This window comes from Halichoeres trimaculatus, unplaced genomic scaffold (genome assembly GCF_033239565.1).
Source record: "Halichoeres trimaculatus isolate MK-OKI-2021-1 unplaced genomic scaffold, fHalTri1.1 fHalTri1_scaffold_8, whole genome shotgun sequence".
NCBI lineage: Eukaryota > Metazoa > Chordata > Actinopteri > Labriformes > Labridae > Halichoeres > Halichoeres trimaculatus.
Genome location: NW_027437186.1, coordinates 20,922,861 through 20,939,982, shown reverse-complemented (window position 1 = coordinate 20,939,982; position 17,122 = coordinate 20,922,861). Strand labels below are relative to the sequence as shown.

Sequence of the window (17,122 nt, the reverse complement as noted above, 5' to 3'; positions counted from 1 at the left end):
CTCCAGGGTGATACCATCTGGATAACAACAACCATACTTCTTTGACTAGGAAAAATATCAACGCCATGCTCTAACAAAGTTCATGCACTTTTAAAAGTCTTTATTCCATTAACCACGTAAGGCAAAGGGGGACCATTCACACGTGTGATGTGCTGCGAAATTTTATTTAATGGTATCAGGTGATGTTGAAGTCTAAGCCAAAACCGCATCAAACATGAGTCTGGAATTCTTCCAGATGAGAAAAGTAAAAGAATGAACACAGAGACATGACATTAAGATGTAAAATGCTGCAGCTCTGGAGCTGCTCAAGTCTGCATAGAAGAAAAATCATCTGTCATAATAATCAAGTGGAAGTGCTCTTCATAAAACATCTCACTTGGGCTCTTTCTTTTCTTGTAGAAAGACAAAATGTGAATTTAGGAGGGTATTGAAGCCGTAATACTAAAGTTAGGACTTCTGAAGTGTATGTGCATGTGAACGAACCTGACTGAGAAAAGTCTAATCTACATGCACACACGCACACACACACACACACACTCATCATTTCAGACTGTGGTCCCGAAGCTAGCCTCAAGTCAACAAACACATGGAACTGAGAAGAGATGGAGAGGCCGCTGGTTATTATGCTTGGACCCAGGTTTTTGGCTGCTGGACTCTGAAGTGTGGACTGAGCCTGGTTACAGACACAATGTGGACCGCAAAACGTCTCTTTAATTGGACCAAAAGTGAAACAAAGTCCAGATGGCTTTAATAGACAATATTCGCTTGGGGGACACATTCCATTTTATCTTTGTCTCCATCTGTGTCCTACTTTCTTTCACATTTCCTTACTCCGTTCTTTTCTCTTTAACACATATAACCAGTTTCTTCACCCTTCTCCTTCATCACCTTCTTCAACACTTGTTTACAGCACCTTTTTTGTGAGAGTCATATCAAAACTCAAAGACATCCCCTCATCATTCTCTTTGTCCTTTGTCAATACGTCAAAATGAATCTTTAGGGTGATTCTTTACACATGTAATTATCTGTTCTGTAAGATTCTAGCACATTTAAAGGATTAAACGAGTTTCAATTAACTAAAATGACCAATTATCAATGAGATTTGAAGCTGTCCGGTCATGTTCAACTCACACTCTGCGGTTCAGCAAACTCATATAGGTTGTATGTTACCAAGTGGTAAATTCATTTCAAATTTTCAGAGTATGGTGCCTACAGTGACTGATAAAAATGAAGAAGTAAAAGACTTTAAAGGTGGTTTTAAGTAATAGTTCTTAGCTAATAAACTGTAATCATGATAGACAACACGTTTCGTATCAGTGTTGAATTCACCTAAAGAATATCCTCCCTAATGAGCACCTCATTTCTGAGGTAACTGAGGCTTGTTCTAGGAATCACTGGAAGGGGAACCTTACCAGTAGGTCACGTCCAGGGGATGGAAGCACCGTCTGGAGATGAGGTCAGCAAAAAAGGACTCTGTCTCACGACAAGCTGTCCCATTACCGATGACAACCTTGGTGCAGCTGGTATGAACAAGGAGAGGGAGAAGAACAGTAAGGATAAAGATGGAGGAGGTAAAGGTGGTAAAATAAGGCAGAGTTTAAAATTCACATTCTGTGATGAGTCAGATACCACTGTTGCTAAAAGAATGTGGATAGCACACAAATTTCATTTGCTTATTTTGCATTTGTCTATCATTGCATTAGCAGCTGGAATAATGATTTACTGGAGGCTGTTCAGAGACAAAGAGCAGTACCCGTATTTTATCATGAGATGGCACACTTTCTCTGCTTCTCTGCGTTTGCCTGAACCATGCAGGTAGATGACATCAGAGTGCAGGATCTGACCTGAGAGCACAGAGATTAAGACAAAAAAGAGGGGAAGAGTTAACTGTGAAAAGTTAAAAGTATTACAATGACAAGATGATGCTGAACACACTTGAGTATACACAATCACAAATAGTCTTTTTACTCTATGTTGTGAGGCTGCAAAGCACTTCTAGTTTCTGAAATAGACCTTTAACAGAACTGTTGCCAAAGCCTAAGGATGTGCTAGATATGAAAAACTGAGAGACAAATAAATCCAAATATTATCAAGTAGCTATAAATCTTTATTTGCTATTTTTTATATATTTTAAAATAAAATGCAGATGGTTCTGTTGTTGTAAAAGGAAACCAAAAAGGGACCATTTAAGTGATAACTCAACTAAAAAGTGAGTAAATACTCAGAAAGAACAAACGTGCTTAATGTGACACACCTTAAATGCATGGACACTTACTAGTAGGGGAGAGAACTGCCAGTTTACAGCCGTGTCTAAAGCCAGGGTCCACCCCCATGATCACACAGCCTCGAACCGGACACACCAACAGGCGCTGGCGGAGGTTCCTCACAAACATGGCGATTGACTCCTTCTCTGCTGCACTTGTCAGCTTACTCCTATACAGAGTGAGAGAGTGCAGAAGAGAAGGAAAGGATGAGTGGAGGAGGTAAGAGTAGACTACAATAAACTGGTAAAGTGTTTTTTTCAAAAGGAAAGGAAACCCACACACACACACACACAAACACACACACACACACACACACAGTCAGCCTAACATTACCTGTAGGTCCGGGTGAGGAAAGGCAGAATTAGCCTTTTGTAAGAATCCTCTACTGCGTTCTTGATGATAGCCAGTTGCTCCCCTCTTGCATAAGTCTTTGGCTTCCACCTGCATTACACAATGAAAAAGTGTATTTTTTTGTGTGTCACTTCTGCTGATTAACATGAGCCATGGTTTCCCTCATTTCAATCAACTCCCTCCACTTATAGACAAAATATGCCTGATGCTTCTTTTACCAATAATGATTCAAATGTGGAAGAAAAAAGCTTCATGGTCATTTTTATTGTTGTTAATTCACTTTGTAGGACTTATTGGGGGCTTTTTGCCTAAAATGCTTGGGAGAGTAAAAAAACTATAGTGCTACTGACTTCGAAAAAGTACCAAATCACCCCACCAACACTGTGACAAGAACTGTGGCCTCTTGCTAACTAAGCAGAAACCAGCGCGCTTATCATTTTATTTCTTGTGTAGAGGTGTTTTGGTGTTAAAATAGAACTCTCTTTACAGCAAATACAACACTTTGGCTAAAAAAAAGTTTTCTTCACAGGTTATCAACATGCATCTAATTTTTTTAATACCCTGGTTAAAATAAGTTTTCTTTTTATAATCCCTCATTAACAGGAAATTCAAGCATGGTTCAGTGAAGGAATTCTGCATCACTTTGTAATTAATAGGAGCTCAACTAAGAAACCTTTCTGTGTATCTGCTCATCAGTTTGTGTATTATTGTGGTCTCTACCTGTTGTTGATGCACCAGCCGGTGAAGCCGTTTTTCACCCTGTCAGGAATGTTCACCTTCACTGTCAAAATCTTCAGACTCTCTCCTCGATTAATAGCCAAGGTCTGTACACACACACACATACGCACAAAAATTTACACTGTTAAATGCAGTACAATCATTCATTGACACGGTGGATACAGGTGCACAGAAACACAAAGAAAACAGACAACTCGACAACCATACAAGTATCCTACTCAAGAAAGATAAACACCCTGAAAAGGTCACACTGTGGATATATATTCCTGAAATTTGTTCCACAGTTTTTCTATGTTTTATACACATTTCTATCGAAATATGAGTAGAAAATAATCTTAGGATGTACTGCTCAAATTTGGATATCAGATGACAGCCTAGATTAGGTTGGATCTTTTTCCACATCAGCCACAGCACAGAAATCTGTATCAGGATGTGTACAGTTAGATTAGTGCACCTCTATTATCATGATTGTCTAGGTCTTTGTGTTTGCTTTAGGGATGCACGATATTGGATTTTTGCTGATATCCGATATGCCGATATATCGAAACCCCTTTTGACCGATACATAGTTTGTTTGTTTTTTTTATTGTAAAGAAAGCTAAGTCTATCCTGTACTGGAATTTATATGTTACTCTTATTGTGACGGTCTTATTTGTTTAAGAAACACACATAAACAAGACAAAAACATTTGATTTTACCATAAATGAGAAATGTATTATTTTTTCAAACTCAAGACATTCAGTATTGAAATACAGAAAAGTAATTTCTTTAGATCACATGAACTTTAAATGTACAATGCATTTTTAAACATAACCAAGTTGCATTTGATTATTTTAGAGCTACTGTAACAACCTGGTGACAGACACAGAGCTCTGCAGTGCAAATAAATGAAGTGCTACATTTTATTTAAGGAGCTTATTTTTCAGATGGAAAATAATAATAATCCTAACTGAATAGCACCTTATCGGCTGTGCATATCTGCAGAAATTTTCATATCTGCCGATGCCGATAAACATCGGCACCCGTTTTTCAGCTTTTATCAGCCAATACTGATATTGTGCCGATAATATTGTGCATCCCTAGTTTGCATGGATAGATGGAATCTGACTTCTACTCTTCTTTTGAAAAAAAAAAAAAAAAAAGAGAGATTTTTCCCATTTTATTAAATTTAATTTTTTTTAAAAAGCTCCAAGTGGGAGAAAGCAGAAAAAATTGCTTAAATCTTTATATAAAGTACCTCTTGATGTTTGGCATAGCTGAGAAAAAAAAGGAGACAAATATTTGTTCCACTGGTTCACAACAGGCTTGAGTTTAGGTTGAAAGAGATGACTGAGGACGCACAGTGTGTGTATAAAGAGCACACACACCAGACGTCCAAACACAATCACAAAAACTAAATCTCTTAACTTAACACGTACATGCGTGTAAAAGTGACAAGCCCAGGAGTGTGTCCTGTGGCCACCCTGTTGTGTTATGTGCTGGTCCCCCCTCCGTTACATGCTGTTAAGCAAACAGTAGTAAGTGTCTGACCTTTTCAGTGGGGAACCTCTATCCCGCCACAGAACAGGGCCAAGAAACAAGACGTCGATCTGGAAACCAAGCGGAAGAAGCAAGCTGACAAATGCCACCACTACGCCACCATCAGCGCTGAGACCGCGAGGCCTGCCCCCACCCGCACTCGCACACGTGGTGCCACAACCATTACCACTCAGCAGCACCCTCGGATGTGCTGCAGACATATGCGACACACAAACACACACAAATAAAAATACAAAACACAGCTAATGGCAGTTGAGACGCAGGAATTAATGCGGCAATCCTGCTCGAATATGATTAAAAGTTAGATTTCTCCTCTGTTGGCATGTTTCTGCCCTGGGCTGCCGCTCTGACGGTGATGAGATTTCTCAAACGATCTTCATCAAAGCATCAAAGTTTAACTTGTTGTTGAAGGATGGAAGCAAAACACTTCTTACTGAATTTCCTGAATGTCTGAGAAAGCCTGTTAGTTCAAATTTACATTGTAAACACAGAATGTCTGAACACATCTGTGCTTTCAGGGGGGAAGAGTTGAAAACTTCTCACATTACTTTTTTAAATTATTACTAAAAACATCTTAAAGCTTTGATTCAAACGCTGTTTCAGGCTGATAGACACATTTCTATCAGTGAATAATTAAAACAATAGAAGCCACTCAGAAATGTGACAAAGCACATCAAAAATCGGGACCATCTTCACTTTGTCTGGCTGGGACAGATTTACAGAGATCTTATAATTACTTTGAGTCCATGTTACAATGTGTCTGCTCCACCATATGTAGCCTTGCTCTTCTCCCCTATAGCTGGTCACTGTCCTCACTGATGTTAAATGACCTGATATGTGTCTGTGTGTCTCTCAGTTTCTGTCTGGGTTGGGTCACTGGTGGGAGACAGAGGGTGATCTGAAAGGAAGGGTGATGTGAGACCGGGCGAGGAGCATGTGTTTGTGTGTTAGCCAGGCCAGGAGTGACACATCAGCGAGTACCGGCCAAACTCTGACGAGAGCAGACAGAATGTCTTTCCTAGACGCCCCCTTCATCCTTCCACCAGCCCTCAAGGGAGGGCAGTCAGCCAACGACTGTCCTCTCGCTTTCTGTCTTCATCTCTGTCTCACCATTTCTTTACAGGAATACTATCATCAACACTTCTAACCATCCCACATATCAAGGATAAACTAGTACACACACACATTCACAGATAACACTGACAGACAGCAGACAAGCTGATATGAGGGGATGGAGGTGACTTGTGAAAAACAACTGCTTGGATTAAGAGACAATGCGAGTTTTGTATTGTGCGCTTATTTTGCCTTATTTTAGTTATTGTGTTGAAATTTGGGGGAATACCTACTCAACTAATATCAAGCCATTATTTATTTTACAGAAAAGAGCAGTAAGAACTATAAACAAAGTGAAGGCAAGAGAACATACTAACAAACTTTTTATTAAGCCAGGATTACTTAAACTTAAAGACACTGTTGAGTTGCAGACTATACTCGTTATGTGCAAGGTAAAAGGCAGGACAATGCCAGACAATATACAACATTTTTTTGCTTTTAGTTCAGAAAATAAGGATCATAGAAGGAAATTTGATTTTAAACATCCATTTGCACATACCACTTTAAAACAAAAGTGTATTTAAGTGTGTGGTGTCAAATTGTGGAATTCTTTAACAATTGATTTGAAAGTCTGTACTAATATTTATCAGTTTAGAGAAAGTATAAAACAAAATAATAAGGAAATATGATGATAAGTGAAAGGTCCTCTTTTGCTTTATATATCATTGTTGTTGATGATGAGTTGTTGTGTATGTTTCCCAGTTGTTTTGTGATTCTTTGTTTCTATTTTATTTATGTATCATTTAAGTATCATTATTAATTCTGACTTTCTGCGTTTTAAATAAGCATTGGTTGTTAAATATCTGAAGGTTAGACCATCAAGTATTTTTGCTTTATTATGTCAAGAAAGGGGCTGGTATTAATAAGTTTTTTTTCTTCCTGCCCCTTTTCGATAGTGAAATGGAATGTGATAGAACTTCTGAATGTACAGTGTGTGACTTGTAATTTCATGATACGGAATAAATTAATTTAAAAAAAAAAAACTGAACTGAGAGTTAAGGCCTGCTTCTGCCCAATTCTTGAAATGTAAACTACATCATTTTGAATATGATGCTTAACAAGTCTGATGTTGTATGAAACACTGTTAATTGTTGGTTTCAGATGTTCTACACTCAAAAATTTGAAATAAAAAATAAACTGTTACCAAGTAAAAGAAATGTTCCACAACTGAAAAAGACCTATTTACTGAAGTTCCTCTCCAGGCAAGTCCCACACTGCAGCATGAAGCTTCCATTGATCACAACGCAGATCACATTAAAAAAACTCCACTTCACGTTCAACAAATCAGCCCTGGCATTCTCCAGAGCATACGGGCTGCTTATAGCTATAAGGTCAATACACAACCATTCACTCAAATTGAAACTGACAGAATTAAATCTGAGCTAATCATCTCAGATAGTTATGTTAAATGGATTATTCTTAAAGGCATGGTCAATACTAAAGCATTAATAAAGAGTTAGAGTTCTGTTGGGGGACTTTTTATATTTTCTTGCTTTCTGCTCAGGAAATAGTTTTTTAAGGGCTGAATTGGCTCTTCTTGAATGGATTTCTCAAACAAAAGAACAACCACACTAACGTGGTTTGTGATAAATTCTCTATTCAGTACCCACGTCTTTCTCATATTTTATTGTACTATATTTTCAAATTTAAGGCTATTGGTCCATCAAAGAGAACAAACTGATGGCATCGTTGAATGTGTTTTATAAACACATGAACAATTATCAACTAATTAAAATAAGTGGACAAGTATTTGAAAAGGAAAATTTTTGCAACCTTTTTTGAAAATTCATGTTCTCCTTCTTCTTGGATTTACATACTAACTGTCTGAACAGTGCCATACACTTTAAGTCAAACTTTCACTCTTCAGTCAACGAGAAATGTTAAAGATGTATTTTTTCCATTCCCACAGGCTATTATTTTTCCTCTATATTTAAATGTGCATGTTCACTGGACCGGCTGTAATATCTTTGCAGCCCTCCCTGCATACATCGACCCGTGCTTTTCCTTTAGCAAACCACCACATGAACGAGTTTAATGAAATCTGTCAAAGCAAGTGGGCAAGTGTGTGCTCTTACACATGCCTCCTGTCAAAACACATCTCCCACCTGCTCCCAATGCCCGACAACTTAACGGCTAGAAAAGGTTCATTTTAGCCGGAAACCGACAGCTAGCAGGGTCAAAGCCGCCCGTGGATTAACACTGACAAAGGCGAGTCATCGAATTAAACGCTGAGAGAAGAGGGGGAAAGGGGAGATGTGGAAAGGATGTGAGGGCTGAGTTTCAGTCAGAAAATGAAAGAGGGAGGCAGAGAATGAGGGATAAGTGACGGACGCACCTCAACATCGCTCATCTGTTCACTCTCTCCCTCCCTTTTCCACCCCCACTTCCTCTTCCCATCCCTCCGTCAGCCTGTGGGCCCAGCAGCAGTAGCTGTCACTACAAGAGGGCGCCTGTCAATCAAAGCTTCCTAATCCAATGGCATGTCGGCAGGGGACATGTCACATATGTTAAGAGGAGAGAATGAGGGGACTTGCAGGGTTTGCTTGTGTGTGAGCGAGTGTGTGCGTATGCATGTATGTGTATGTGGTTGTATGACTGTAGGGCAGAGGGTGGTTGCCAGGGAGTGTGGTGTGGCAGAGAAGCAGCGGGTGATAGAAGCTGTGGTGACACATGAGGCCTGGGACCAACTCTGAGTAACCCACTAGTCACTAGAGGGACAGAGGGGGAGCAGAGGGGGCAAAGCAGGGCGCAGGAGGGGTAAATACCGAGGCACAGACAAGGCTAACTGCGACTGACATGGCTAGCATTCAGAAGCAGCACACATGAAGCAGACAGATGTGACACAAACACAAACAGATGGTGTGATGCATTTTTTTTTGTTTGTGTGGAATTAACATACGAGTACAACTCTCAGTGCAGGTGTAGTTTAAGTCGATACGGTCCAATATGCTGGATTAGAGCTCAATACAGATTGATATTTATCCATTTAAACTATAACTTTATTCAGCTGTTTACTCCGAGTTCTGTTCAAAGGTTGACACTTTTGTTTTAAAGAAACTGGGAAAGACAGAAAAAAATGTGCAAGATTAAAGTCTCTAAATGATAGAATATGGCCCTCTTTGTTGGTTTGTTATAGGCTGACAAGAACAAAAAATTCATCAGGAATTAGTTTCACCTCAATCTAGTCAAGCTTGACGACCAGACAACATTTCTTAGAATAATAATGCCGAAGCTGCAGACTGAAAGGCTGAAGTGTACTTGAGTTTTATCAGTTTATAAGAAACACTTTCCTGAAGCCTTGGCTAAAGTTAGACCAACATTCATTGAGGAGTACCGTATTTTCCGCACTATAAGGCACACCTTCAATGACTGGCCTATTTGAAAACTGTTTTCATATATAGGGCGCACCGCATTATAAGGCGCATAGGATAGAAGCTACAGTAGTGGCTGGGGTTGTGTTATGCATCCACTAGATGGAGCTGCGCTAAAGGGAATGTCTACAAAACAGTCAATAAGTCAGTCAAACTCAAGCTACATCCACACGGAGCCGCACAATCTTCCTATCCAACTTCTTTCTGTGCTGTTTTAAAAAAAAGCACGCTGTAAAGACAAAGCCGTTTCTGCCGTCCACAAAAGCCGTTTCCAGAGATCAGTTGGAATAAATTATCATAGGCGATAATAAAAACATGTTTTTTTTCTGATTTCATATTCATCCTTTCACAAACAGAAATGGTGACAGGTAGTCTGATTCCAATTTGCCCTAAAAAAGAGAAAACAGAAAACACCGAACTTATTCTAAATGCAGGTTCCCAACTCAGGCTCAACCCCCTTTTTTTACAAGGAATAATTTGATTGTGGATGTCCGAGTCTGAGCCTTGGCTGTCTGTGTTTCTTTATTTTGTCCATCTAGTGTTTCATGCTGTGCTGAATAACCATAAAACTGATGGAGAACTCGACTGCTTATTTACCTGATGGGGTTGGATGCGTTGGATGTTGCAGGTGAAGTCAAAGTAGAGGTGGAACTTGTCAATGTCTTTGTTTTTGTTATGCTGAGCCCCTGATTTTTTGTATCCTTCATCAGACTTCTTCTGCTCTTTTTCTTTTAGAGCTGACTTGGACACAGAGGACTGGATCATCACACAGCTGCTCTCACACCTAAGAGAGAAACATGCAAGGCAAAGAGACAGGACAGGAGCCTTTTATCATTGTCAGTGTATCAAATAAAAGATGATGTGTAGCAGTTATTAATGACCTGTAGTCCTCTGTGAAACAGAGTTCAAAAAATAAAATGTTGTGTGCATGTTCTTACAATGTTTTGATGTATGTGACAGTGTCCGGGTCTTTTGCTATCATGTCAGCTAAGATGTGCTCCACACCTGTAGCCACTTCCTCAACTGATGACAGACCTGACAAAAACAAAAACAAAAATGTTATACTCCAAAACTGAAATTCAATGAGCTCTTGTAATCTGTTTAATGAAGTGGAAAAAAATATGAGTTTGTTTGGATTTTTAAATCTTATTTTAATCTTGTTTTTTTGTGCCCATATGTATAGCTTACCCTCAGTCCCAGGCTTTAGCCATGCCCTTAAATCCAGAGTGTGTGGTGAGCTCAAGAGTGTCAAAGCAGCCTCCTCAAGGCCTAGTGCTTTAGCCCTGCTAGACTTTTTAAGTTTACTGCCTTTCTTGTACGGAGAATACTGAAGAAGAGAAAAAGAAAAAAGCACTATAATTCAAAGACTTATGACAAAGTGTGTAAAAGCCAAATCCATATGTAGTAAGATAAAAATAAAATGCATTTTAATCATGGATTTTACTTGAATGTACAAAATATAATTCTGACCACATGGTCCAGCTCATCAGCTGACTGGCAGCTTCTCAGTTCCTGTTCCAGCTCAGCTGTAAGAAGCCCATCCTTTTTTAAGGTCTGAATCACAGACTGGGTCTTCTTGGCTAGAGAGCTGAAGTAACAAAAAAACACATTAGGGTCGTAGAAAAACTCAGAGCCCAGATGGTAGAAACCTGAGTAAAATGACACAAAATACACACACTTGAAAAGGTGGACACACACTCAATAGAATAGTACTGAGATGTGACATTTTATGCTACTAAACTTAACCATTAGCACCATCTAGTGGCCCACTTTAAATTTGCTCTCTCTTCAATTATTCAATATGCATGCATCTGAGCAGCGCTGCTAAGAATGCAGTTTAATTTCTTTTTCTGGTTTAACGTGATTTGATTCTCTCACCATAACTCTTCGTACACCAGCTGGACATCTCGTACAGCGTCGGCATCCATGTGGTTAATCATCTCTTTGCGGTAACGGACCATGAATGGCACAGTGTTCTCCTCACGAAGCAGAGAAATGATATTCACACACACCCATTTCTCCACACATGTTAGGGTGGAGAGCACCTGAGGGGAAGCACACAGATGATATTGAATGAGTGCATGTATAATACGCATAAAACAGAGATAGGCAGTAGGACATTGCTGTTGTAATAGTGGAATCAACACATCAATGGATAATGAGCTTTGTGCCTGTGGATTCAGGTCAGACTGCTTTTAGAAAACGTAAGATCTATAAAATTCACAGTACAAAATACGGACATCAAATTATAGAGAAAGAGACAAAAATAACAGAAGTGCAGGACAATAAAGTGCAATTGCATTTTTTGCTTTGTAGCAGTTTTTTCAACCTAAAAACACTTCTCCTGGCAGCAACTAGTATGACAGAATGTAGACATATTCTATTTCATGTCTGTCCATGAAGTACCTGCAGGATCAAACCAAGGCTTAACTTATTAACCCAATAACTTTCAGTAATACACAACATTTACTAACTCACCTGTATTAAGTCCCAGTTCATATTGAGTTCATTTCTCAGAGTGTTTGCCACCGATGGCCGTAGAGCAGTTGGTTGTCCCATGCTGGCACCCATAGTCTTCTGATTCTTTTGATACAGCTCATCAAATGTGAAATCCTCCTCCTCTGTTTCCTCCTTCTTTGTTTCAAGCAGAGCCATCGAGGGACCCTCTCCTGCCCATCTGTCCATGTGGTGGGCCTCTGATGGGGTGAATGACAGCCTCTACAAAAAAAAGGGGAGAGAGAAGGTAAAAATGAGAAAGATACAATCAAAAAGGATGGAAATTTTCTAAGAGTTTGGTGAAGATATGTCCTGTGTCAGATGTTAATATTGGTCATTAAATGCATGCAGCTTTACTAGTGTTCATCACTCAGTAGTAGGGCTGCAGCTATCGAATATTTTAGTGTTTGAGTATTCTACTTAAAATCCCATCGATTAATCGAGTAATCGGATAAAATACATTTTGGTTTAGTTAAAGAGCAGTTATTTTTAAAATGAAAATTTTTCTCTTTAAGAAATAGAATTTTCTGATACAGCATGTCAATAAGAGCACTTGCTTTGGTAGCTCCAAAATTTGTAAACACACTCTGACACATTTTTTGTGCTTTGTACATCTCATCAAATGTTGCGGACCCAAATGGCACCCGTTTCGTAGAATGACCCATTAGTCTCCAAACTCCCGAAAAGAAGCCAGATTTGTTGCTAGTTGCTATTTTGTATAAGAAGTAGCTGAAAAGAGGGGTCTGAAAACTCTCTAAATATGGCCTCAGCTCTATTTGAAATACCAGTCTTTGATCTTTTTTAAAATCAAACGATTCCTAGAGGCAGAGAAAATTACTCGAGTATTTTTTGTAATCGAGTAGCTCGAATCATTCGAGGAATCGTTTTAGCTCTACTCAGTAGCATATAAGATGTAATATTTACCATGTGATTATCATAACCTCATATAATAATTACCAGCAAGTATATGTCTCCCAAACATACAAGTCTGTATCCCTTCAAAATCTCAGGTGCATTAGTGTGTGTTTATACATAACATTTCAGACAATAGTCTTACCTCCTTCTTTATTCGAACACTTTGTCCAACCTCTTCCTCTGGACCATCTGTTTTTTTTTCTCCAGCCATATTTTGGTTTTCTTCTATTATTTTCCTCTTTGCCCCAATCAACCCAGATGTGCCAGCTTTACTGGCTGGTGGTTTATGCTCTGCTGCAGGCTTGCGTGGTGCCCTTGGCTTAGGCTCTTTCGGCACTTTGGGTACTTTAGGTGGCTTGGGTGCTTTTGGTTCCTTTGGTTTGACAGTTCTCTTAATGTTTGCTGATGATGATAGTAGAGCAGTTGGTTGTCCCATGCTAGAACTCATAGACTTCTGCTTCTTGAGACACAACTCATCAAATGTAAAGCCCTTCTTTTCCATTTCCTGCTTGTTTTTTTTAGGCAGATCCACTGAGGAACCCTCTCCTACGAATCTGTCAGTATGCTGGGCCTCTGATGTGGTGAGCAACAATCTCTACAAAAAAAGGAGAGAGAAAGTTCAACGGGGAAAGAAACAATCAAAAAGGATGGAAAGATTCAAAGAGTGTGGTGAGGATATGTACTGTGTTAGATGTTAGCACAGGCTTCCTTCTTTACCTTCTTCTTTATTTGAACATTTTGTCCACCCTCTTCCTCTGGACCATCTGTTTGTGTTTCTCCAGCCATATTTTGGTTTTCTTCTATTATTTTCCTCTTTGCCCCAATCAACCCAGATGTGCCAGCTTTACTGGCTGGTGGTTTACGCTCTGCTGCAGGCTTGCGTGGTGCCCTTGGCTTAGGCTCTTTTGGCACTTTGGGTGCTTTAGGTGGCTTGGGTGCTTTTGGTTCCTTTGGTTCGACAGTTCTTTTGACAGGTTCTTTCTTCTCTCCTGCTGCAGGATGAGCCTTGACAGTCTTGCTGGGAGCTTTTGGCTTGGGCTCTGGTGGCCTCCATTCCTCAGCATCCTCATCACTACTTATGGTCTGTGAAAACGACCTGATCATAGAGGGAGGAGAAAGTGAAAAACAGCTCATTCTAATACCTCTACAAACTTGAATGTAGATAACACTTATCACTGGCTCTCACCAGCAGAGTCTTACAGATTTTGAGTCAGTTATCTGATTACATTAACCCTGTGGTAAGCAGGCAAATTTTTGTCTCTTTATCACTGTTTATTTTTCATGTGTTTCACAACACAAAGAGTTCCATCAAACTACATTAAAAAACTTTGAGTGGTCAGGATTTTTAGGTGTAACATTTTTTTGTAATGGTAACATTGTTTTACTTGTCTGTGACTGGCTGTCTTGTAGGAACTCTACCTTCATCTTATTCAGGACCAGAGATCATCTGCTTTCCATTCTCTATCCAGCAACATTTAGTCCAAAATGTGTGAGAGTCAAGTTTTCTCCTTTGAGGTGAAGAGTCCCCAAAATATAGGCCATGAAATGAACTGCCCTTGCCTACGATTATTCCAATATTATTGAAACTGTTGTTGCTGACCGTGCGGGGAAGGATCCGTTAATGTCTTGCCACTCTAAACAAGCTTGACCCTGCGGAAAATAACAGCTATGGAGAATGAATGAATATTACTTACGAGTCGAAGTCTTGGTTGTTGTACTCTACAACCTTGGCGGTTGTTTTTCGAGGTCTTCGCATCATCTGTTAGTAAAAATATTGAATTAAACAGACTTACGCCAAAAGCACCGTTGAGTACATAAACCTTTCTGACCTTCTCTCTTATTACATACACTTTTATAGCCTGTTACAACCAAACGAGTGTAAAGTTAATCGCTTCTGTCTCAGTTAAGCTAGCTGACACATTATGTCGTTACACAACAAATTTAAACAGCCACGAATAGACAGAGGTCAATAGCATTGTCCTTTTGAATCTTTAGCAGTATCACTGAATGAATAAAAGAACACAAAGCATGTGTTTAGCCGAAAACTTGCGCTCATCCTTACCAAAGTAAGGTTAGCTCAGCTCGCTTTTAAATTTCGCGCTCCGCACCGACGCTGTTGAAGTTAGCTAGCTAGCATGCTCTTCATCGTGACATATCAACTTATGACTCTACTTTCACCCACGACTTTAAGGTAAGCTCATTCATCTTACCTTTTTGGAATTTTAAATGTTGAAACTGTTAGTTGGTATATTGTCGGAAACTGTAACAAGTGTAGCAGGGATACCCGCTTCCTGCAACAGGCAGAGACCAACCAATGACAAGAAGGGTTCTTCCTCTTCGATCATCAAAACAGCTTCCTTGAATTCTTCACCGCCACCTACTGGTTTGAAAGAAAAAAAGCTTGTTTTGTTTGAAGTAGTTGGATTTTTAATTTAGGTATTAGCGATTTATGTCAAGATTTTCTCATCGATATATCTCCTCTGGAACTTCTGAAATGAAGTTTTAATAATTTTCATTGTACGGGATTTTTTAAATACATTTTTTTTCGTTTTATGGTTCACACATGTACAAAAACATTTTTTACAAATCATAAACAGATAAATAGAAAAAAAGACACAAAATAAAAACATAAATTAACAGTAATGATAAGGACTTAAACAAACACATTAAACAAACAAGCAAAACCTGTACAGTTTAACATCACACCTCATTCCTTCACTCAAACATTTTTTTTTCTTCTCTGCGTTAAATCAAGAGATTCTTACACTATATTTATAACCAAAAGCTTCAACATCTTGATCAGCTTATTCAAATTTACTTTTGATTTTTTCACAACATCACAACAACCTCAGTGATTGCTCACAAATAGTTGCCAGTATTTTCACTAATCAAGATCTTCAAAAAGCTTTCCTTATGTTGCTCTATTTGTTAAGAATATTTTTTGAGGTTAACAATATCCAAATACTTTATCCTGTTCAAATACTGCTTACAGTTTCTGGAAGCCTTTTTTTTGTTGTTGCAGTGTCTGTTAAAAGGCATAGCTCCAGATCACCAAAAGTGATCTTAGCCTGACAGCTTGTTAAGGGGGCAGAATTGAGAGGACCCAAAGTTCGATATGCAAGAAAAGTCTAACAGAAAGGTTTTCTTTAATAAATCTTTAATACCTTTTTTATAGAACAAATATGACAGGGTTTCAAAGAAAGGAAGTAATGATAAAAGACAACCATGTCAATTCCTTAGTGTAGAGGCAATCCATCAGAAATGTAACCCCTTTTTACCAGATCAATCTTTGAGAAAAACATAGCTGGAAGGAAGAAAATAAAAACAGGCACAATGTATCACCTTTTTGTATGCTGTACTTGCTCATCTTGCTTTTCTGTACAGTAGCATTTTATTCTCTATTTACATGAGCATGATTTAAGGTTTTCTTCCCCTCACCTCCATCCCTTTCCTTCTTTCAACCCCTACACCCCTTTTTCAGGACATAATCGGCTCAAATATATATCCATCATACTACTGTCTTCTTTATTGTTGTTTGTGCTTGATACATTTTGTATTACTGTTGAAAACTGTTATTTAGTCAAAAAATCAAATCAAAACAAAAAAAGACAGTGAGTGTTTTACACAGATGAGAAATGTAACTTAGAAGAGATGCTTGAAGAAGAATCTTCAGTAGTAATATGACTCAATTTTATCTCATCAATAAAGGACAGGAAAGCCCATCATGAAATAGTCTGTTATACAGTGAAAAACTATTTGTTACGCCAATACATCAAGGAAAATAAGTCAAGGCAAATTTTAATTACAAAATTGTAATAAAAGGAAAACAGTTAAGAATTTTGTGAAGGCACTCTCCCTTCAGGTTTCCGAGAAGACCCACTGTTCTGACATTAGTGACCGTCTAACCAAATTCCCCTTAGACAGAATCTGTTTTTTTCACTTCCTTTTTTGTTGAGGTACTGCTTTTCAAATGTCCGATTCTACTGAATCTTCAGCTGATGTAACCTTTGAGACAACGACTGAAGCCCAGGTATCTCACATGGTTTATCTAGGCCAATGCATGCTTTTATTAGTCACATTTCTGTCAGACACATTCACCTGACTGGTTCAGTGGTAAAACTTTGACATTTTACTAAAACCTTATATGACGTTATAATAATAATAATAATAATAATAATAATAATAATAATAATAATAATAATAATAATAATAATAATTGTATGTGTCGCATAATTGGTATAAAAATATTCATACTATTTCTATAACTGCATGTAATGTTTATGTTTTAATGTATGATGTGTAGTGTAACAAATGTAACAATGATGGCTTCTTATTT

The 17,122-nt window shown here is 38.6% G+C and overlaps 1 protein-coding gene across 1 annotated transcript in view; it reads right to left on the bottom strand.

Annotated features, from left to right (window-relative positions):
- The window catches only part of srbd1 (S1 RNA binding domain 1), a 58,378-nt gene extending 43,256 nt beyond the window's left edge, over positions 1–15,122 (bottom strand). Inside the window, exons 1-15 of the mRNA XM_074676512.1 lie at positions 14,997–15,122; positions 14,481–14,545; positions 13,504–13,882; positions 12,929–13,381; positions 11,854–12,093; positions 11,254–11,420; positions 10,846–10,963; positions 10,564–10,702; positions 10,314–10,410; positions 9,973–10,159; positions 3,336–3,439; positions 2,598–2,705; positions 2,276–2,433; positions 1,754–1,844; positions 1,413–1,520 (exon numbers count right to left, since the gene is read on the bottom strand). Coding sequence (XP_074532613.1) covers positions 1,413–1,520; positions 1,754–1,844; positions 2,276–2,433; positions 2,598–2,705; positions 3,336–3,439; positions 9,973–10,159; positions 10,314–10,410; positions 10,564–10,702; positions 10,846–10,963; positions 11,254–11,420; positions 11,854–12,093; positions 12,929–13,381; positions 13,504–13,882; positions 14,481–14,545 — 2,414 coding nt within the window. The 5' untranslated portion in view covers positions 14,997–15,122. The remainder of the gene's footprint in view (positions 1–1,412; positions 1,521–1,753; positions 1,845–2,275; positions 2,434–2,597; positions 2,706–3,335; positions 3,440–9,972; positions 10,160–10,313; positions 10,411–10,563; positions 10,703–10,845; positions 10,964–11,253; positions 11,421–11,853; positions 12,094–12,928; positions 13,382–13,503; positions 13,883–14,480; positions 14,546–14,996) is intronic.
- Between the last annotated feature and the right edge of the window lie 2,000 nt (positions 15,123–17,122).